This window comes from Hypanus sabinus, chromosome 11, assembly GCF_030144855.1.
Source record: "Hypanus sabinus isolate sHypSab1 chromosome 11, sHypSab1.hap1, whole genome shotgun sequence".
NCBI classification, from domain to species: domain Eukaryota; kingdom Metazoa; phylum Chordata; class Chondrichthyes; order Myliobatiformes; family Dasyatidae; genus Hypanus; species Hypanus sabinus.
In genome coordinates this window covers 67,593,487-67,616,876 of record NC_082716.1, presented here as the reverse complement: position 1 = coordinate 67,616,876, position 23,390 = coordinate 67,593,487, and the positions used below count along the sequence as shown (strand labels likewise).

The 23,390-nt window shown below is 43.4% G+C and overlaps 1 protein-coding gene across 12 annotated transcripts in view; it reads left to right on the top strand.

Moving 5' to 3' along the window:
* zgc:110366 (uncharacterized protein LOC550476 homolog) overlaps positions 1-23,390 on the top strand; it is a 147,142-nt gene that overhangs the window by 101,427 nt on the left and 22,325 nt on the right. For all 12 annotated transcript variants that reach the window (XR_009514795.1, XR_009514796.1, XR_009514798.1 and 9 more), the window contains one exon: positions 7,353-7,444. Coding sequence is in view for 6 of the 12 variants with exons in the window: in XM_059984633.1 (XP_059840616.1) it covers positions 7,353-7,444 (92 nt within the window). In the remaining 6 variants the exon portion in view is untranslated. The remainder of the gene's footprint in view (positions 1-7,352; positions 7,445-23,390) is intronic.

The following is a 23,390-nucleotide window of genomic DNA, read 5'->3' as shown; positions in this document are numbered from 1 at the left end:
TATGACAATATGAAACTGCAGGGTAAGAATTTCAATTTAATGCAGGCAAAAAGTGCAGTGTCCATTTTTATTGGAAAATTGGAAATATGTAAGCAAAACATTGGGAGAAGAATGTCCTCTCAATTTCCGTGCATGAAAGGTATGGCACTCTCTTTCGCAGATGGTGATTTGCAAGAGTACTGATTACATCTGCAGTCACTGAAGAAGAAGTTTCAGAACTGATTCAAGGATTTAAACTATTTGGAAATGCTGGACTGGGTAAACCTATTTCTTTGCAAGGTGGAAGAACAGAAAGAGAGCTTACAAGAAGAAATTTTTGAAATTCAGAATGATAATGAAGCAAAAATGGCTTTTCAAAATTATTGACTTTTGTGGTAAGTGGCTACACTGTCATACAAAGTTTCCTGGTCTTTGGAGAAGAGCCAAACTGTTCTTCATTGCAATTCCATCCTCCTACTTTGTTGAAAGAGCTTCAGTGCACTGAACCACATATTCACAAAAAACAGAAACCACTTGGACATTGGTATGCATGGGGACTTGAGGCATTTGCTGTCACAACTTGAACCAGATACTTCAACTCTTGCTAAAATCCATCAAACTCTAGGATCACATTGACATCAAAGCTGCTGTACAGTATGCATAAACTAGGCTTAAAGACAAATAAAAAATTTAAAGAAGAATCATTTTTCTCATGGTAGCATATGCTGGACATGTTTTTACACTATGGGGGTGTCAGAAATTATTTTGTGCCTAAGAGAGGTGTTGGCAAGTATGAAGTCCTTTAGCAGCTGATTTGGTCTTGGTTCAAATATGGACAGAAGAGTTGAACTTTGGAGATGAAGTGAGGGTAACTGCCCTTGACATCAGGGCAGCCTTTGATTGAGTATGGCATCAAGAAACCCTGGCTGAGCTGGAGTCAATGAGAATCACTGTGGTGGAGGTGTGGGGACGTGATGGAGAGAAATCTTCTGCTGGTTTGAATTATGTCTAGGATAAAAGAAGATTGTTATGAACTCCATTAGTTCAGCCACACAATATCTTTGCAGGAATTCCTCAAGATAGCATCCATGTGTTAAAGTATAGTCCATGAATTCATGAAAACTACCTTAGTATTCCTTTATTTTTGCACTTATTTATTTTTAATTTATAGCAAGTTTATGTCTCTGCACAGTGCTGCTGCCACAAACACAACAAATTTCACAACATATAAGACATTGATACTAAACCCAATTCTTATTCTGTTAATTTGGAGCCTGAATGTGCAATCTGGTTTTGTTTATTTTGCAATTCCACAGCAAGAAAACAGCAGGGATTGTGTGAATTAAGAAGAGTTTTTGATAATGAGAAATATTATGCGTCTAAAGGTGATCTTTAATGATGAATATGAGAGATCTTTTGTGGAAAATACACATCATGTAAACATTTGGAATAGGAATGTTGTCCTATTCCTTGCTTTTTCTAAACCATGAAAGTAGCTTTACTAATGCAGTGCAATAATATTCTCAGATTGGCACATTAATGATCTCTCAATGATTATCTTGGCACACATCTCTCCACGACCATAACCTCCTCTCACATCAAGGAGGAAAAGAAGCATTCAAGGAACTTCTGGCATTTAGAATTGGGGCCTGGTGAATATTTATAGCCTAGCCAAAAAACTAAAAATTAGGTTATCTGCTCATTATTTTGGTACTGATTATGGGACCCTTCTGTTTGCAAATAGATGCCCTATTATTAGAACAAATACAGCTCTCCAAAAAGTACAAAAGTACTTTATATTATTTAAACTAGATTTCATCAGTGTAGGAATACAAGTTTTTCCTTAATTCCCAGTACTCAAAAATCTGACTGCTTAAGTTTAATCCAAATGACTGTTCTGCATTCAATTTGGAACACAGTAGCTTTTTCCTGATGCTTAAATTACAATAGTGGGAGACTGAACTTATGAAAGGCTGATTTAAATTTCCACAGAGTGAAGAGGGAATCCCAGTCTCTCCATAAAATAAACAGAAAGTTGCCAATGTATACAATTATTAAAAGAAAAATGTCTGAGAAAAAGAAGTGAGGGATTTGGAGCAAAGCCATACAATCAATTTCAGCCTTTTAGAGTGGGGTGAAATAGTACAGGGTTGTTAAAAAAAATTAGCAATGCGCAAGTACATTAAACAAAGCAATAAATCTCCCAGATGCACTGCATAAGATAAGATTGAGCTTACAGCTGAAACATACATTTTACAAATGAAGAAACTTACGATATATTTCACATAGTGATCTCTTTGGAAACTAGAAACAAAAATATCCCAGGGATGACTAACCCTTTGATTTCTTCTTGCAATAAAACTGCACTACATGTGCTACATAAAGGTCATCTAGTGTTGAATTTCTAGAAATTTATTTTTCATCTGCTTGCTAAATGACTAAAGTATGTCTGCTGTGTTGCATAATGAGACAGTACAACATAGTGCCTATGTTTAAGGCAGCGTGCACGAAGCTCATCGTATGCAGCCTGCAGGATGGGGCACAAGCTGACGTTTGGCTCCATTTTGCCGGTTAAACCAGGCAGTGATGCAGCCCGTCAGAATACTCTCCATGATTCAACTATTTAAGTTTTTGGGTGTGTTTGTTGACATACCAAATCTCTTCAAACTCCTAATGAAGTATAGCTGCTGTCTTGCCTTCTTTATAACTACATCGTTATGTTGGGACCAGGTTAGATCTTCAGAGGTCCCAGGAATTTGAAACTGCTCACTCTCTCCACTTCTGATCCATCTATGAGGATTGATATGTGTTTCTTCGTCTTACTCTTCCTGAAGTCAGCGATCAGCTCTTTCATCTTACTAACAGACAGATATACTTTATTGATCCCAAGGGAAATTGGGTTTTGTTACAGCCACACCAACCAAGAATAGTGAAGAAATATAGCAATATAAAACCATAAATAATTAAACAATAAGTTAATCATGCCAAGTGGAAATAAGTCCAGGACCAGCCTATTGGCACAGGGTGTCTGACACTCCGAGGGAGGAGTTGTAAAATTTGATGGCCACAGGTAGGAATGACTTCCTATGACGCTCTGTGTTACATCTCGGTGGAATGAGTCTCTGGTTGAATGTACTCATGGGAGTCATTGTCCAAGATGGCATGCAATTTGGACAGCATCCTCTTTTCAGACACCACCGTCAGAGAGTCCAGTTCCACCCCCACAACATCACTGGCCTTATGAATTAAGTTTGTTGATTCTGTTGGTGTCTGCTACCCTCAGCCTGCTGCCCCAGCACACAACAGCAAACATGATAGCACTGGCCACCACAGCCTCGTAGAACATCCTCAGCATCATCCAGCAGATGTTAAAGGACCTCAGTCTCTTCAGGAAATAGAGATGGCGCTGACCCTTCTTGTAGACAGCCTCAGTGTTCTTTGACCAGTCCATTTTATTGTCCATTCGTATCCCCAGGTATTTGTAATCCTCCACCATGTCCACACTGACCCCTTGGATGGAAACAGGGGTCACCGGTGCCTTAGCCCTCCTCAGCTTCACCAGCTTCTTCGTCTTTTTCACATTAAGCTGCAGATGATTCTACTCGCACCATGTGACAAAGTTTCCCACTGTCGCCCTGTACTCAGCCTCATCTCCCTTGCTGATGCATCCAACTATGGCAGAGTCATCAGAAAACTTCTGAAGATGGCAAGACTCTGTGTTGTAGCTGAAGTCCGAGGTGTAGATAGTGATTGCCAGGTTGTTGCTGCAGCACCATTCCACTAGTTGGCATATCTCACTCCTGTATGTCCTCTCAACACCACCTGAAATTCTACCAATAATGGTTGTATTGTCAGCAAATTTATAGATGGTATTTGAGCTATGCCTATCCAGTGTGTACATAGTATTGAGCAGTGGGCTGAGCACACCAGTGTTGATCGTCAGCAAGGAGGATATGTTACCACCAATCGGCACAGATTGTGGTCTTCTGGTTAGGAAATCGAGGATCCAATTGCAGAGGGAGGTAAAGAGGCCCAGGTTCTGCAACTTCTCAATCAGGATTGTGGGAATGATGGTATTAAATGCTGAGTTATAGTCGATGAACAGCATCCTGACATAGGTGTTTGTGCTGTCCAGATTGTCTAAAGCTGTGTGGAGAGCCATTGAGATTGCGTCTGCCATTGACCTATTATGGTGATAGGCAAATTATGATGGGTCCAGGTCCTTGCTGAGACAGGAGTTCAGTCTAGCCATGACCAACCTTTCAAAGCATTTCATCACTGTCAATGTGAGTGCTAATGGGCGATAGACAGCTCACATTATTTTTCTTAGGTACTGGCATAATTGTTGCCTTTTTGAAGCAAGTGGGAACTTCCACCTGTGGCAATGAGAGGTTGAAAATGTCCTTGAATACTCCTGCTAGTTGGTTGGCACAGGTTTTTAGAGCTTTACCTGGTACTCCATTGGGACCTTCCGCCTTGTGGAAGTTCACTCTCTTTAAAGACAGCCTGACAGCAGCCTCTGAGACAGAGATCACAGGGTCATCAGGTGCAGCAGGGATTTTCACAAATGTAGTTGTGTTCTCCCTTTCTTAGTGGGCATAGAAGGTGTTGAGTTCATCTGGTAACATCGCTGCCATTCATGCTAAAGGGGTTTCCCTTTGTAGGAAGTAATGTCTTGCAAACACTGCCAGAGTTGCCGTGCGTCAGATGCTACTTTCAACCTTGCTCGAAATTGTCTCTTCGCCCTTGAAATAGCCCTCTGTAAATCATAACTGGTTTTCTGGTACAGGCCTGGGTCGCCAGACTTGAATGCCACAGATCTAGCCTTCAGCAGATGATGTACTTCCTGATTCATCCGTGGCTTTGGTTTGGGAATGTACCATAAGCTTTGCATGCACACACTCATCCACACAGGTTTTAATGAAGTCGTTAACAACTCACCCAGGTTCAAAGATGAATCCCTGAAAACAGTTAAGTCCACCGATTCAAAGCAGTCCTGTAGGTGGTCCTGTGCTTCCTTTGTCCATACCACCTTGGTGCTGTGGTCTTCAGTCTCTGCCAATACTCAGGGAGTAGATGTCCAGCCAGGTGATCAGACTTCCTGAAGTGAGGGCGTGGAATAGCCTGGTAGGCATTCTCGATGGTGGTGCAGCAATGGTCCAGTGTGGGGTTTCCTCTGGTATTGCAAGTGATCTGTTGGTGGTAATTGCTTAGTGATTTTTTTTAGATTGGCCTGGTTAAAATCTCCTAAAATGATGGTGAAGGCATTAGGGTGCACTGTTTCGTGCATGTTGATCTCATTGCTGAGATCATCTAAGGCAGTAATTATATATGTGTATATTAAATAGTTAGAGTAAAAATAGTGCAAAACAGAAATAATATATTTTTAAAAAGTGAGGTAGTGTTCATGGGTTCAATGTCCATTCAGAAGTCGCACTGCAGAGGGGAAGAAGTTGTTCTTGAATTGCTGAGTGTGTGCCTTCAAACTTCTATGTGCCCTTCCTGACTGTAACAATGAGAAAGGGGCATGTCCTGGGTGATGGGGTATTTATTCGTGGCAGTAGAGGGGGCCGTAGACAAACATGTCAGAATTGAAATGGGCAGTCACTGGAACGTTCTTCCTTTTGCGGCAGAGTAAAAGTATTCAGCAAAGCGGTTCCCCAGTCTGTGTTAGATCGCATTGATGTAGAGGAGGCCATACCAGGAACACCAGATACGATGGGTGACCCCGAAAGACTTGCAGATGAAATGTTACTTATAGGGCCACTAAAAATTCCAACATACTGGTTTTCAATTAAAGAAAACTTTTATTCTGGAAAGCAGAGCAATGTGGACAGAAGTCAGAACCACTGACTGTCCAGGTTATTCCAAAATGCAACCAAACTAAATACTAACATGGATGAAGAAAGATAAGTACACGAATGCTATATAATATGATTATGCAGTGATTCAAAATCTATTGTTTATTTTAAACTGGAAAGTGGTAACAATACCCAGCAGGTCAGTTTGATCTCAAGGTGAGAAATAGGTTAATGGTTTGAATGAAAATCACCAATAGGTCTGAAACATTAATTTGTTTCTCACTTTAGGATACTGACAGTGTGTTTCCCCTTTTAATTTAAGATTTACAGTGTTAATTATGTACCACCTTACTAGATAAGATTTTAAACTAAGCTTTGCTAAGAACACCACTTCAAGCATTAGGAATTTTCAAAATGATTTTTAATGTTGACCAGTAAATTGTATTCAGTGTTCAATCAGTATATTAACATTTACATTGTACTTCTGCCAAGTAAATTGTGCATGAGATGCAAAACCTCAAGCTACCTCTCAGTAGCAGCTTTAGGTTTTTCAGTAGAAACATCAAAGTTTCCTGAACATATCTATGCTAGAGACTGAGATTTTCTCAATTGCTATTTTACTGAATGCACAAACATAATGTGGTTTATTTTTGATGTTTCGGGCCGAGACCCTTCATCAGGACGACCTTCGACAAAGCGTCCTGACAAAGGGTCTTGGCCCAAAACATTGACAGTACTTCTCCTATAGATGCTGCCTGGCCTGCTGTGTTCCACTAGCATTTTGTGCGTGTTATTGTTTGAATTTCCAGCATCTGCAGATTTCCTCGTGTTTGTGGTTTATTTTGCTCCTTAAGAAGAAACAGCCTTTTTAACTTGTTATCTGTTATTTGTTGATACTACTGATATAATTGCATTCTCAAATCGTATTCTTTTAAAATTAACCATTGCAATATAACCATTCATTAGCATCAGCAAAATAGTTTTTGTAACAAATTGTTGGAATAACGTGTAACTTTGGACCCATTACTCTAGATTAGTACTAAAAGTAATATTGTGTATACTTTTAAATCATTAATCAGTACATGTATTATTAAGAGGTTATTGCATTTAATTCTCCTTAAATCATACCATCATAAAGACAACAGAATAGTCCTTGTTGAGAACTATGTCCTTGCCTGTGACCCTCTTATACGTTACAGTTGCCTACAAATTTGGCAAGCAGCTCCACACAGTTTCCTCCTTTTGATGCTGACGCATTTCTAATTGTTTTTTCACTTATGCCTCATTAGATTTTCCCAGCACTCGACTTGAAGCTCTTATTCAGTAGGGAATTGCAGTATGTGAGCATTAGAAAACTCTTTCCTTATAAGGTTTGATGGAACAGACATGTAAGATATGTTATCTAGTTCAAGCTTTCAATAATGGAGTTCCTGGTCTTCTGTGAACATTTGTTTTATCCAACCACTTGTGCCTCTACTCCTTTGTCATCCTGAGAAGTATTCTAAATTCAGGATATCCTCTGATGTGTAACTTAGTATCTGGCATTGTTGTCTCTCACATTGCTTTTTGTAGGGATATGTCGATCCATAGGAGTGAGCAATTTCCTCATTTCTCATTTAGAACAGCTGAAGGAAGACTGTGACATCATCCCACATGTCAATCAGGTGAGAGTCTTATGCACGAGCATATGCATGCATAGAAAGAAAGGAAGTTTGGACATCCTACAAATCATGTACAATTTGTTTTAGTACACCTAATTTTTTGTCTTGATTAAAATTTTTCTTGAACATGGACAAATTCTCACATAAAGCTTCAAAATACTTATCCCTTTCTAAATCTTGATTGTTCAGCCTTACTATATTGTTCTTTTAGGGAACAGTTTGAAAAGGATCTTCTGAAAACAATACTACCCATAATCTACATTGTGAGTCTCCAACCCAACCAATTCCCATGAGTATTAGAAAATATCATTTAGCCACCAATGCACAGTGACTTAGTTTAGTGGCCAGATACATTTTAGGAAACTATGTTTCTCTGCCAACCCTGTTAAATAGAAATATATTCAAAGACAACATGTTAACTAATCCTGTGACATGTTACTTCTGAAATAGTTTGTCCGTAGCTTCAAACTATCATGGTGATTAAAGTTAAATTGTCATATAATTCTTACAGAAGAGGTATGACTTCACTTATTTTGAGCTTCATTGCCACATTGACAAGTTCAAAGTCACGGTTATTGTCAAGTGCAATGAAAAACTTACTTGCAGCAGAATCATAGCATCATATACAGTGCCTATAAAAAGTATTCCCCCCCCCCCCCACCTGCCCCGGAAGTGTTTATGTTTTATTGTTTTACAACATTAAATCAAAGTGGATTTAATTTGGCTTTTTTGACACTGATCAACAGAAAAAGACTTTTGTGTCAAAGTGAAGGCAGATCTCTACAAAGTGATCTAAATTAATTACAAAAATAAAACACAAAATTCACCCCCTTCAATTCAGTATTTGGCAGCAATTACAGCCTTGAGTCTGTGTGGATAGGTCTCTATCTGGACACTGCAATTTTTCCCCCATTCTTCTTTACAAAACTGCTCAAGCTCTATTAGATTGCATGGGGATCATGAGTGAACAGCCCTTTTCAAATCCAGCCACAAATTCTCATTTGGATTGAGGTCTGGACTGTGACTTGGCCACTCCAGGACATTAACGTTGTTGTTTTTAAGCCATTCCTGTGTAACTTTGGCTTTACGCTTGAGGTAATTGTCTGCATAAGAACATAAGAAATAGGAGCAGGTGTGGGCCATCCAACCCATTGAGCCTGCCCTGCCATTCAATAAGATCATTGCTGATCTGTCTGTAAACTCAGCTCCATCTACCTGCCTTTCCCCATAACCCTTAATTCCCTTACCATGTAAAAATATATCTAACTGTATCTTAAATATATTTAGTGAAGAAGCCTCAACTGCTTCCCTTGCAGAGAATTCCACAGATTCACCACTCTCTGGGAAAAACAGTTTCTCCTCATCTCCGTACTAAATCTTCTCCCCTGAATCTTGAGGCAATGTTCAGTGCTATTGTGAATTAGGAGTATTGCAGAAGTTCTCTCCTTGCATTCAAAAGTCCTGAAGAATAAAATGCAACAACTGGACATAACTGGAATATATGGCACCAATAAAGATAGATACAACGTAATTTAAATAACAGGGCCCCATGCAATGCATTAAAGTAGCTAAAACAGTTAAATCACCATTGAATAGAGTTTACTGTGATGAATAGAGAGTTCAGCTATTTATTTATGTTGTGTGGCTAGCCATTTTAAACGTAAACTGTAAGTGCTGAAGGAATCCCAGCTTCCTGTTGGTTCTTTTTATTTGTGTTCTATTTACGAGACCTTACTTTCTTGAATATAAAATTTCACGTCAAAGATGTGTGGTCACTGCTGAACAGTTGGAAGATGCAGTCAGAGTTGTTGTGTGCCAAGTTTATGTAATTAACACAATAATATAGAATTGTAAAACTGGTTGCCAGAGACTATGTTAAGTCACTTTGTTCTCCAGTAGTTCTACTGTATTAACTTAGTTTATGTTCTACTATTAATAAACACTGTGGAGCATGTCTTATGTAGCTGTATTCCTAAATCCTTCATAAAATATGCCTAGATTGGGTTTCTGTCTGTATTCCTTATAACATGAGGATTTACTCATTGTTTTTCTTAGAGGTGAGTGTTAAAATTGTGTTTTATGACAACTGCAGTGTTATTCCGTTATCTATTTCAACCCTGTAGAAGCACAGTAGTTTTCACAGGCCATAAAGTTATTTGTTGTCAAAGGGATGTCTGGTCATTTGGAGGTTAGATTTTGGCTAGCGTAGTTTGCAGACTGTCAGATAGTTGAAATTTTTTAGCACTAGGTCGGAAGAAATCAGCAGGATGCAGATTAATTGCGAAATGAATTCAATTCTGTAAAAAACTGAATTGTTTGGGGTATGTTGAAACAGCATTGTGAAGTTATGGGTCAACAGAGCAAACAAAGAAATAATTCCAAAAAGTTAACCACTTTATGGATCAAAGAAAAGTTAGGACATGCAGTAGGTCATTTGGCCCATTATTTCCGTGTAAGTCCAAATGCTTTATTAGTATGTTCAGAGTTTCTGTCTTTGTCACTGTTTACTCTTTATAAGGTCTTCATTATTGTACACACCTCAATTAAATTTCTTCCTACCCTATTTGGTTCTAAAAGGAACAACCCAAGTTGCCCTGAAAAAAAGTGTTGAGTTGCTTCCTATGATGGTGGGCACCGCATAAGGAGACTTAAATGGTTTATGCACCTGGCACTGCTGGCTGAGGATGATTACAAAAGCTTCGGTATATTCTTAAATGTCAGTCGCAAATGCAGATAAATATATTCTTAGTGTCACTTCTTTCTGTTAGCTCTTTAATTGATTCACTGCCATTCACAGCTGGATGTAACAGTACTGTAGAAGAACTTTAATGTGATCCATTGGTTGTGAGACTGTTAGTTCCTTTGCTGTTTAATGCACACATTATGGCATCATCATGTGGGTATTTCATTGATACCCATCTCTAATACTGCACTTGGCATGCTCCATAGCAGTTTTGGTAGTGATAGAGTAAGGTAGAACAAAGCTCTGAAGTTATGGATTGTCACAGAATATAGTTTTGCTGTTGCTATCAGTCCACAACATCTCATGGATGTCCACTTCTGAAATTATACATCTATGCTGTCCCAGCCACAAATCTGTTTACTCTTACTCAAAAACCAATTTTCATATATAACATGTTCTGGTTATAAATACCTACAATTATAACTTGTTTTTCTTTTGTCACCTGGTTACTGTGATTATATTGTGTAAGCACCAGATTACTTTCTATTTTTAAAAAATCTGTGGTAGATTGGGGATGGATAAGGTGGGGCTCTGGAGTGCAGTGCAGTCTGGTAGTGATTGGTTTCTACAAGGAGCTACAAAAGGAGCACCTTCCCTTCTGGCTTGGTGTGGCAGACAATAAAATGTAAGAAACTTATCCATTGCTCAGCTCTAATGAACATTTTAAGGACTGCTGGTTAAGCTTTACTACCTGGGTAAGGATGTAGATCTGATCAATCTGGCTGTAGTCCCAAATATAGGTGTTCAGTGCAATTGATTACTTTGCAGCCATGGGGTAACTTGCACCAAGTACAACTCATCCTCAGAGTTTCATTGCTCCCCATTCAACAGGAACACAACATTTAAACATCTCAAAGTCGAAAATAAATTTTATCATCAAGAGTACATATGGGAGATTCATTTTTTTCTGGACATACTCAACAAAGCCATAGAATAGTGAATGTAACAGAATCAATGAAAGACTGCCCAACTGGGGCGATCAACCAGAGAGCAGGAGACAACAAACTGCAAGTGCAAAAAGAAACAATAATATAAATAAATAAGCAATGAATATTGAGAACATAAGATAAAGAGTCCTTGAAAGTGAGCCCATAGGTTGTGGGAACATTTCAAAGTTGGGGGCAAGTGAAGTTATCCCCTTTTGTTCAAGAGCCTGATGGTTGAGGGTTAGTAACTGTTCCTGAACCTAGTGGTGCAAGTCCTGAGGCTCTTGTACCTTCTTCCTGATGGCAGTAGGGGGAAGAGAGCATATCCAGGGTGCTGTTGGTTCCTGATGATGGATGCTGCTTTACTGTGACAGTGTTTCATGTAGATGTGCTCAATGGTGGGGAGGGATTTTCCTGAGATGGACTGGGCCATATCCACTACATTTTGTAGGATTTTCCATTAAATGGTATTAGAGTTTTTGTACTAGACTGTGATGCAGCCAGACAATTTACTCTCCACTCCACATCTGTAGAAGTTTGTCAAAGTTTTAGATGTCTTGCTGAATCTCTACAAACTGCTAAGAAACTAGAGGCCCTGCTGTTCTTTCTTTGTAATCGTACTCAGGTGTTGGGCCTAGGACAGGTCCTCTGAAATAGTAACATACAGGAATTTAAAGTTGCTCACCCTTTCCTCTGATCCTAACTGTAAAGTCTGGATTAAATCCCAACCTTGGTGCTGACCGTGTGGAGATGTCCTCCCCATAACCGTATGAAGATTCCTTTGGCTGCTCTGGCTACCTCCCACATTACTAAGGAGTTAATGGACCAACCTAAAGTGGCCCTAGTGTATAAGTGAGTGGTAGAATCTGTGGTTTATTGATGCAATATAGAGAATATACAGAAAGAGCATGAACTTGCCTCATGAATCAACTTACACTTGAGGGCCCAGATGGCCTCCTCCTATGTTGTAAATAAAGCTGGAAACATTTCCTTACTTTATCAAATTTTAGTGCTCCTATGCATGCCTTGTAATGTTTTATCATATTTTAAAAACTACAGAAGTGCAAGCTTTTGTTATTATTTAGGACGAGTATAAGCTTGGAGGTGTAATAACCACAAACATAAATAGTTCTCATTGTTAGTTGTGAACATAAAAATGTATATAAATTTCACAAAATGTGACATTAAAATATGAGCTTGTGGCGACCCATTTCCTGGCACATCCGAACCGACTCACAATTAGATAGCCTACGGGGGTTTGCGAGCACAGAGCTTTGGAGCCTCTGCGCCATGGGGGCAGGTTGAGGGAGGCTTAAAAGTGAGGCTGAAGATTTCGAATAAAGTTTTTTCCTTCGACTGCAGTTACCGACTCCGTGTCGTAATTTTAGCGCTGCGTGTAGCACACCGCTACAATTGGTGACCCCGACGGTCCAAACGATTTTTGGACCAGAAATGACCGACGCCGCCTCTGTTCATGCGGTTTCGTTGAAACTGCCGGGTTTCTGGACACAGCGCCCAAACCTCCAGCAAGCCGAAGCCCAATTCCACGTTCGCCAGATCACCTCAGAAGACACCCGCTACTACTACGTGGTGAGCTCCCTCGACCAGGACACAGCGGCCCAGGTCGCGGAGTTCGTACAGTCGCCCCCGCCAGACGGCAAGTACACGGAATTCAAAGCCCTGCTCCTCAGGACTTTCGGACTCTCACGGCGCGAGCGGGCTGCCCGTTTACTGCACCTGGATGGCTTGGGCGACAGACCTCCATCGGCTTTAATGAATGAGATGTTGTCTCTCGCCAACGGACACACACCCTGCCTCATGTTTGAGCAGGCATTCCTGGAGCAGCTGCCCGAGGACATACGCCTGCTGCTGTCCGACGCGGATTTCAGTTACCCCCGGAAGGTGGCAGCCCGGGCGGACTTGCTGTGGAATGCCAAAAAGGTGAGCGGGGCGTCCATCGCACAGATCTCCCAGCCACGCTCCCGGCAGCAAACCAGTCCAGGCCCGGCCGCAGAGCCCGCCAACCCCCGGCCCAATGAACACTGGTGCTTCTACCACCAGCGGTGGGGCGCAGAAGCCCGCCGTTGTCGCCCGCCCTGCAAGTTCCCGGGAAACGCCAGGGCCAGCCGCCGCTGATGGCTACGGCGGCTGGCCATCGGGATAGCCTCCTGTATATGTGGGATAGAAGGTCGGGACGCCGGTTTTTGGTCGATACTGGGGCTGAGATCAGCGTTTTACCTCCAACGAGTTACGACACCCGCAGCAGGGCACCGGGTCCCCCCCTGAGGGCCGTGAATGGCAGCACAGTAAGGACCTATGGCACCCGTCAGGTGCAGCTACAGTTCGGCTCCAGCCAGTTCACGTGGGACTTCACACTGACCGCCGTAGCCCAACCGCTTCTGGGTGCGGATTTTTTGCGGGCTCACAGCCTACTGGTCGACCTGCCCAGGAAGAGACTGGTACACGCCGAGACCTTTCAGACGTTCTCCCTGGGTGCAGCCCAGTTGCCAGCCCCTCACCTCGGCTCCATCATGCTGTCCGACAACGACTTCACCAGGGTCCTGGCGGATTTCCCATCGGTTCTGGCACCGCAGTTCACAGCGGCCATGCCCAGGCACGGCGTACAGCACCACATCCCGACCCAGGGACCACCCCTCCATGCCCGCGCTCGGCGGCTTCCCCCGGACAAGCTCCAACTGGCGAAGGAGGAGTTCCAGAGGATGGAGGAATTGGGGATCATCTGGCGGTCCGACAGCCCATGGGCCTCCCCCCTGCACATGGTGCCCAAAGCGACGGGGGGCTGGAGACCGTGCGGCGACTACCGCAGGCTGAACGAGGCTACCACACCGGACCGCTACCCTGTGCCGCACATTCAGGACTTTGCAGCAAACCTGCACGGCGCACGGATCTTCTCCAAGGTAGACCTCGTCCGAGGGTACCATCAAATCCCGATGCATCCTGACGACGTCCCCAAAACGGCTCTCATCACCCTGTTTGGCCTTTTCGAGTTCCTCCGCATGCCGTTCGGCCTGAAGAATGCCGCACAGACGTTCCAGCGGTTAATGGACGCGGTGGGACGGGACCTGGACTTCGCGTTCATCTATTTGGATGACATCCTCATAGCCAGCAGCAGTCGTCAGGAGCATCTGTCCCACCTCCGTCAACTCTGCGCCCGACTGAGTGAGTACGGTCTTACAATCAACCCCGCCAAATGCCAGTTCGGACTCGATACCATTGACTTCCTGGGCCACAGGATTACTAAAGATGGGGCAGCCCCTCTGCCCGCTAAGGTAGATGCGGTCCGCCTCTTTCCCCGACCCACCACGATCAAAGGCCTTCTGGAATTCGTAGGTATGGTCAATTTCTACCACCACTTCCTCCCTTCAGCTGCCCGGATCATGCGCCCCCTGTTCGCCCTGATGTCGGGTCCGAGCAAGGACATTACCTGGGACGAGGAGTCCGCCACTGCTTTCGTTCAAACAAAGGAAGCTTTGGCGGACGCCGCAATGCTAGTACATCCCAGAATGGACGCCCCTACCGCCCTCACAGTGGACGCATCAAACACGACAGTCGGTGGGGTGCTGGAGCAACTCATCGCAGGTCGCTGGCAACCCCTGGCGTTTTTCAGCAAACACCTGCGACCACCCGAGCTTAAATACAGTGCTTTCGACCGGGAACTGTTGGCGCTCTACCTGGCAATCCGGCATTTCAGGTACTTCCTAGAAGGTCGGCCCTTCGCCGCGTTCACGGACCACAAACCACTTACCTTTGCGTTTACGAAAGCGTCCGACCCCTGGTCGTCCTGCCAGCAACGCCACCTGTCCTACATCTCTGAATACACGACGGATGTCCGGCACGTCTCGGGTAAGGACAATGTCGTGGCTGATGCGCTCTCTCGCCCTACCGTTCATGCCCTTTCCCAAGGGGTAGACTTTGAGGCACTGGCAGAGGCGCAGCAGGCGGATGAGGAGATTCCGAGTTACAGAACCGCAGTCTCCGGTTTGCAGCTCCAGGACCTCCCCATGGGCCCGGGTGAGAGGACCCTACTCTGTGACGTCGCCACCGGCCAGCCCCGCCCCGTCATCCCGACAGCCTGGCGGCGCCGCGTTTTCGACTCCATTCATAACTTGGTGCATCCCTCCATCCGGACAACTGTCCGGATGGTTTCCAGCAGGTTCGTTTGGCACGGACTCCGCAAACAGGTCAGTGAATGGGCCAAAACATGCATGCACTGCCAGACGGCCAAGGTGCAGCGGCACACCAAAGCCCCACCGCACCAGTTCCATCCCGCCCACCGGCGTTTCGACCACATTCATGTGGATATCGTGGGCCCCCTGCCTCCTGCCTCCTGACTATCGTGGACCGGTTCACAAGATGGCCAGAGGCGGTCCCACTCACCGACACCACCTCCGAATCTTGCGCCCGAGCCCTGATCGCCACCTGGATATCTCGCTTTGGTGTACCAGCCCACATTACCTCCGACAGAGGCGCCCAGTTCACCTCCAGCCTGTGGTCAGCTATGGCCAGCCTTTTGGGGACTCAGCTGCACCACACCACTGCCTACCACCCACAGTCGAACGGGCTAGTGGAGCGTTTCCACCGTCACCTGAAGTCGGCCCTCATGGCCCGCCTGCGAGGAGCCAACTGGGCGGACGAGCTTCCCTGGGTCCTACTCGGCATCCGCACAGCGCCCAAGGATGACCTGCACGCCTCGTCGGCCGAGTTGGTATACGGCGCGCCCCTGGTCGTCCCCGGGGAGTTCCTACCAGCCCCAAGGGGGCAAGAGGAAGATCCCGCAGCAGTCCTGGGCAGACTACGCGAGAAGCTCAGTAACCTGGCCCCCATACCCACTTCACAGCACGGGCGGCACCCGACCTGCGTACCCAAAGACCTACAGAACTGTAAGTTTGTGTTTGTACGAAGGGACGGGCATCGGCCACCGCTGCAGCTGCCATACGAGGGGCCGTTTATGGTGCTCCGGAACAATGGGTCCACGTTCGTGCTGGACGTTGGGGGGAAAGAGGAGGTTTTCACGGTGGACCGCCTCAAACCGGCCCATGTGGACCTGGCGCAACCGGCCGAGTTTCCGGCACCTCGGCGCAGAGGCCGACCTCCCAAGCAGGTTCTGGCCCAGACTGTGGACATTGGGGGGTGTATCGCCGGTTCTGGGGGGGGGGTTATGTGGCGACCCATTTCCTGGCACATCCGAACCGACTCACAATTAGATAGCCTATGGGGGTTTGCGAGCCTATGGAGCTTTGGAGCCTCTGCGCCATGGGGGGCAGGTTGAGGGAGGCTTAAAAGTGAGGCTGAAGATTTCGAATAAAGTTTTTTCCTTCGACTGCAGTTACCGACTCCGTGTCGTAATTTTAGCGCTGCGTGTAGCACACCACTACAAGCTAACTCCACTTGATGATTACTTGTTTATGAATCCCCTGTGTCATACCATAGTAAATTAACAATAGTTTACTGTTAATCAATCTACAAAGTGGTTGCTAACAGTTACTGCTCTGGACAGTCATTATTATGACAGAGTAAGGACAAATCTAATAGTTCTTTCTCACAGTTGCTGAGATATAATATGAACTCTAATGTACCCCAAGTTTTAGAGTGAGTCACTGAGAGGAAAAGGAAACGGGTGGAGTACTTACCAGTAACTGATTGCCAATGGAGAATATATTGTCTGCTGTTTCAGATTAACATAACAGAAAATGGTTGTTTACTAAGTACCTAGACTATCTCCTTTGAAAAGTGTTCTTTAAAAATTATTTTGAGAAGAGTTAGAACTATGTCCAGCAGCACCCAGTGAACCTAGAGGTAGAGGCCCTATAACATCCTTAGAAATAGCAATTAAAATCCGTTGAAGTTAACATATAGAAGATACTTGCCGATGGATGCTCCAAACAGAGAAAGTGGGACAAGGTTTTCCATGGGTGCAACTGATTGGGCATTGCTGAATTTTGACAACTTTAGTTTTTCAGAGAGGCTGTCTAGACTGGGGTTGTTTTCTTTGGAACCAAGGGGACTGATGGGAGATATAATTGAGGTGTGCAAAGCCGTAAGAAGTCTGAACAGGAAGAAACAATTTCCTGAAGGAGAGAGGCCAACAAGCAGGGACAAAGACAAAGGGTGATTGGTAAAGAGATTAGAAAAAGAAATTTTCACCCATTTGTAGTTAGGGTTTGGAACGCATTGCCTGAAGGTAGTGGAGTAGAAAATTTTATCACATTTAAAACATAACTTAGGAGCAGGAATCAGCCATTTGGCCCTTCAAGCCTGCTGTACCATTGGATATGGTAATCATTTACTTCAGTGCTCTGTTGCTGTTTTCTTTCCATATTTCTTGATCTCATTAACATTAAGAAACAAAGCGCCCTCTTTCTTGAGGAAGTTCTTGAAGAAGCCTGTATTATCTCTTGTGGTACAAAATTCATATGATCCACAACCTCTGAGTGAAGGAATTGCTCGTGACCTCAGGAGGTTTAAATATGAGTAGCCTGTATCTTATGACTGTGATTTCCTTTTCTGGATCCTAGCTTCTCTGAATTAGCATCCTCTTGTTAGAATTCTATGGGTTTCTACGAGGTCATCTCTCATTCTTATAGACTCCGGTGATCCAGTAATTATAGAGGCCCAGTTGACCCAATCTCTCTTAAAACATCAACCAAGATGAGAATCAGGCCAATAAACTTTATTGTTCTTCTATACCCCCCCCCCCCACACACACACAAAAAATCCTTCCTCACAAAAACAGCATAACAGCACACAAAGCTCCTTAATGGACCTCATCAAGATATTGTACACTGCCAACAAGGGTAATCCATGTTCCTGTACTTAGATCTTTTTTTGCAAAAAAGACCAAGCATTCAGGTGCTGCAAGAAGTAAGAAGACTGTTTATACGCTTGATTTTAGTGATTAGTGTATGATCTTGTTGCACCCCTCCCAATCTCACACCATTCAGATAGTAATCTAACGATGTTTTTAGAGCCAAAATGGATAACCACAAAAAGAGCCACACTGCACTGTATCTGCTATGTATTTACGCAGTTGTCAAATTTGTTTAAAGCACATTGGAGCTTCTTGCATTTTCCTTACAATGCATACAGCCCTGCCCTTTTAAATTTGCAAGTAAAGGTGTTATATTTAATTCCTTCATCCACGTCACTGTGGTATATTGAAAACTGCTGGGTCCCAAGCTCTGAGTGTCCTACTGATCACTAACTGCAGTCAAGAAAAAGGTCCTGTTTATTGCAACTCCCCCAATATATTATCCAAATTCTATAAATTTGGGACCTTATCATAAAACATTCTGAATGTTTTGAGGTACTTGGAGGCACATAATAAAATAGGCTGTAGTCAGCATGGTTTCCTTAAGGGGAAAGCTTGCCTGACAAACCTGTTGGAATTCTTTGAAGAAAAAGCAAGAAGGAGAGACAAAGGAGAGTTGGTAGATCTGGTATACTAGTATTTTCAGAAGGCCTTTGACAACGTGCCACACATGAGGCTGCTTAACAAGTTAAGAGCCTATGGTATTGCAGGAAAGATACTGGCATGAATAAAGCATTGGCTGATTGGCAGGAGGCAAATAGCGGGAATAAAGGAAGCCTTTTCTGTTTCCATTGGGGTTTGTGTTGGGACCGTTTCTTTTTACGTTATATGTCAATGATTTGGATGATGGAATTAATGGCTTTGTGGCCAAGTTTGCAGACAATACAAAGAGGGGCAGGTAGTTTTGAGGAAGTAGAGAGGCTGCAGAAGGACTTGGGCAGATTTGTCAAATGAGCAAAGAAATGGCAGATGGACTCTAGTGTCAAGAAGTGTATGGTCATGCACTTTAGTAGAGGAAATAAAAACATAGACTATTTTCTAAATGGAGGGAAAATTCAAAAATCCAAGGTGCAAAGGGACTTGGGAGTCCTCATGTAGGGTTGCCCAAAGGCTAATTTGCAGGTTGAGTCAGTGGTGAGGAAGGTAAATCTCTGAATGTGAACAAAACAAATTATTGTTGACTTCAGGAGGGCACGGAGTGACCACTCTCCACTGAACATCGACAGCTCCTCGGTAGAGATCATTAATGGCACCAAATTTCTTGTTGTTCACCTGGCGGAGAATCTCACCTGGTCCCTCAGCACCAGCTCCATAGCAAAGAAAGCCCAGCAGCATCTCTGCTTTCTGCGAAGGCTGAGGAAAGTCCATCTCCCAACCCCCCCCCCCCCCCCATCCTCATCACATTCTACAGGGGTTGTATTGAGAGCATCCTGAGCAGCTGCATCACTGCCTGGTTCGGAAATTGCACCATCTCAGATCGCAAGACCCTGCAGCGGATAGTGAGGTTAACTGAGAAGATCATCACACCATACGCTGCATCTGCAAAGCAAACAGCATTATGAAGGACCCCACGCACACCTCATACAAACTCTTCAACCTCCTGTCATCTGGGAAAAGGCACTGAAGCATTCAGGCTCTCACAATCAGACTATGTAACAGTTTCTTCCCCTAAGCCATCAGACTCCTCAATACCCAGAGTCTGGACTGATACCAGCTTACTGCCCTCTACTGTGCCTATAGTCTTGTTTATTATTTATTGTAAGGCCTGCACTGTTTTGTGCACTTCATGCAGTCCTGGGTAGGTCTGTAGTCTAGTGTAGTTTTTGTGTTGTTTTACGTAGTTCGGTGTAGTTTTTGTATTGTTTCATGTAACACCATGGTCCTGAAAAACATTGTCTCGTTTTTATTGTGTACTGTACCAGCCGTTATGGTCAAAATGACAATAATAAAAAAGTGAGTGAGCGAAGTAAATGCAATGTTAACATTCATTTCAAGACGACTAAAATATAAAAGCAAGGATGTAATGTTGAGGCTTTATAAAGCATTGGTGAGGTTTCAATTGGAGTATTGTGAGCAGTTTTGAGACCTTTATCTCAGAAAAGATGTGTTGACATTGGAGAGGGTTCAAAGGAGGTTTGCAAAAATGATTTCAGGATTGAAAGGCTTGTCTTATGAGATGCATTTGATGGCTCTGTACCTCTACTCACTGAAATTCAGAAGACCTCATTGAAGCCTTTCAAAGTGGATGTGGAGAAGATTTTCCTTTGCTGGGACAGTCTAAGACCAGATGATGCAGCCTCAGAATAGAGGGGCATCCTTTTAGAATGGTGATGAGGAGGAATTGCTTTCGCCAGAGTGGTGAATCTGTGGAATTTATTGCCACAGACAATTGTGGAGGCCAAATCATTGGATATATTTAAGGCAGAGGTTGATAGATTCTTGATTGATCATGGCATGAAAGGATAAGGGAGAAGGCAGGAGATTGGGGCTGAAAGAGAGAATGGATCAGCCATGATGAAATGGCAGAGCAGACTCAATGGCTAAATGGCCTAATTCTGCTCCTATATTTTGTGGTCTTATGCCCAAACATACCATGTCATCTGGGAAAAGGCTGTCCCTTTTCCTCCAGTTTCTCTTTTCAGCAGACCCTTGGTTGCATAATGCATGTGGGAGGTTACGTAGAGTCCTCCTTTGTGGACACAGAACTAACATTTCTTGTTTCTAAATTAATAATCTCCTCTTTCTCACAATTGGGGACCTGCATTTCTCTTTGCTAACCTTGTGCTCTTCACAAATGTATAGAAGTTTTTACTGTCAGTTTTCATGTTCTCTTCATCTTCCTACTTCATTATAAACCTTTTTGCTTCCCTTATGGAATTCCAAGCTGGTCCCAATCCACAGGCCTGCTGCTTTTCCTGGCAACTTTGCAAATCTCCTCTTTAGAACTAATCTCTGATTTCCTTTGTAATCCATGTTTGAGTCATCTTTCCTGAGTTATTTTTGTGCAGATATAAAAGTCTAATTATTGTGGTTCATTTAATCCATCTATCCATGAGATCCCATTCAGTAAAGTTCCACAGTCCACTACCATACCAAAAATGCCAAGCAAATTCTAGAACAACCAGTTTGCAGAAAAGTAGAAGACAGAGATTCCACTCTACTTTTTCCATCTTCTTAGTGAGACTAGAAATAAAACTCTCAGCAGCACAGCTGATCCAGGCACAGGCACATGTCAGATTATACTGGAACCAATGAACTGACAAAGTAAAAGTTAAAGGTGCAGATAAGTTACAAAATAAATTATGGAGTGGAGAGTTCACATGAAGGGAGCCCTGCACCAACAACCTAGGTTCAATCCTGACCTCTGGTGCAGTCTGCATCGAGTTTGCAGAACAAGAGATGAACTCCCTATGACCATGTGGGTTTCTCCAAATGCTCCAGATTCTTCCCGCATCCCAAAGATGAGCTGTTTGGTAGCTTAATTGACCACTATAAATTACCTCTAGTAGCAGGAGCTAGTAGGACTGTGCGGCTTATAGGTTGCACGGAGAATTACTTCATCAGTGGGATTGCTCTATGAACCAGCATAGACTTAGTAATCCAAAATGGCATCCCCCACTGTCATGAGGAACTATGAAGATCGGGTGGGGCTGGAAGCAATGCTGGTGTTATGTATGAATTCTTGTCTTTTCAAGGGTATCTTTGTCTCAGACACCTTAAGACCCATCTTACGAAGATCCAAAAACATACCAAGAGCGAAGAAGCAGTTAGACTTTGGAAGAAATGCTTCAACATCTCCAACCCAGCACAAACTCCCTGGTCTAGCCTTGCCACTATTCTAGACAATCACCATCAATAAAGGTCATAAGCCAACTGAGAAACAATGCCTCACGAACAGGCAGTAATTCTGCTGATGTTTGAAAACTTGTTTGATGATGAACTTCAATAAAAAATAAATTACAAAAAAAGGAAAACTTGCCAATAAATGCCTTGTTCCACCTGAAATGAGGACCTGTCTGGAGATTTAAGACATACTATTCTTCTGATGATTGTCAGGAAAGGGGAAGTCAAATTGCAGGTATCAGAGTGATTTTCTTGTTTTCTGCCAGAGGGGAAGTCCTGAAACAACTGTCTCCTTCTGGAGTGGGTGAAGTTCTGCTTGCTGAATGGTACTGTAGATTCCATCTATCCTTTGCTTCAGTGGACATAATGGATAGCATAATCTCAATGAAGCCTTCTTGAGCTCTCAAAAACCTTTGACTGTCAACTAAGAGGGCCTGGGGAGGATCCTTCTCAAGTATGGCAGCCTGCAGATATTCATGTCCATGCTTGGCTACTTTGTACTGACATACAGGCCATGACAATTACAGTGGATCAACTTCAGACACAATCTGCATCGTTGCCTCAGCTTTTTTCTTTCAGTGCAATGATGCAGCTTGTACCCAACTGGTTTTTTGTTGGAGTGAAAACCATCTACAAGACAAATATGAATCTATTCAACCATGTAGCTTCCATTCTGGAACCAAAATCAACCCATCTTCAGTATTGTCCAGTACAGTTTGGATGCATTGCCCCATACAGCGATATGAAGATTTATGACTAAAAGCTTGATTAAATAGATGGATTTTAAAGAGTGTCTTAACAGAGAAAAGTGAGGTATAGCGAGGGAATTTCAAACCTGAAGAGACAGACACAAATAGTGAAAAGAAAAACTCAAGTATTGGGGGGGGGGAAAAGACTTGGATCTTTGAAGGTTCTAACACTACCAAAAATAGGAGTAAGCAGTGGTGGGAAATACACCATCAAACTTACTGAACATGGAACAGTACATACCTTTTAGCCCATGATATTATGCTGACCTTTTAACCTACTCCAAGATCAATATAACCTTTTCCTCCTGCATAGCCCAACTTTTTTCTTTCATCCATGTGTCTATCTCCGGGTCTCTTAAATGTCTCTAATATGTCTGCTTCAACCTCCACCCCCACCTGTGCATTCAGCCTTTCCATTAGGCTTGCTCACTAATCCATGGAGTATTCTGACAAATCTCCTCTGCACCTTCTCAAAAGCTTCCACATCCTTCCTATTATGAGGTAACCAGAACTGAATACAATATTCCAAATGCAGTTTTATAATGCTGTGACATTACTTAGCGGCTTTTGAATTCAGACCCCCAACTAATGAAGGCCAACATATTATATGCCTTCTTAACCATCCTAACAACGTGCATGGCAACTTTGAGGGCTTGGTGTGCCATCATAGAGGAATGCAGAAAAGAATAAATTCAAGATGCTGAGTTGAGACAAAACCTTTGACAATTTCAAGGATTTTTCCAGTTCTCCAAGTTTTGATCCTGATATCACATTGAAATTGCAGTCATAATACTGGGAAAGTTATTGTCTTGGATGGGTCTGCTTTGTGAACTCTTTTCCTTCTGGTAATTGTTTTTCC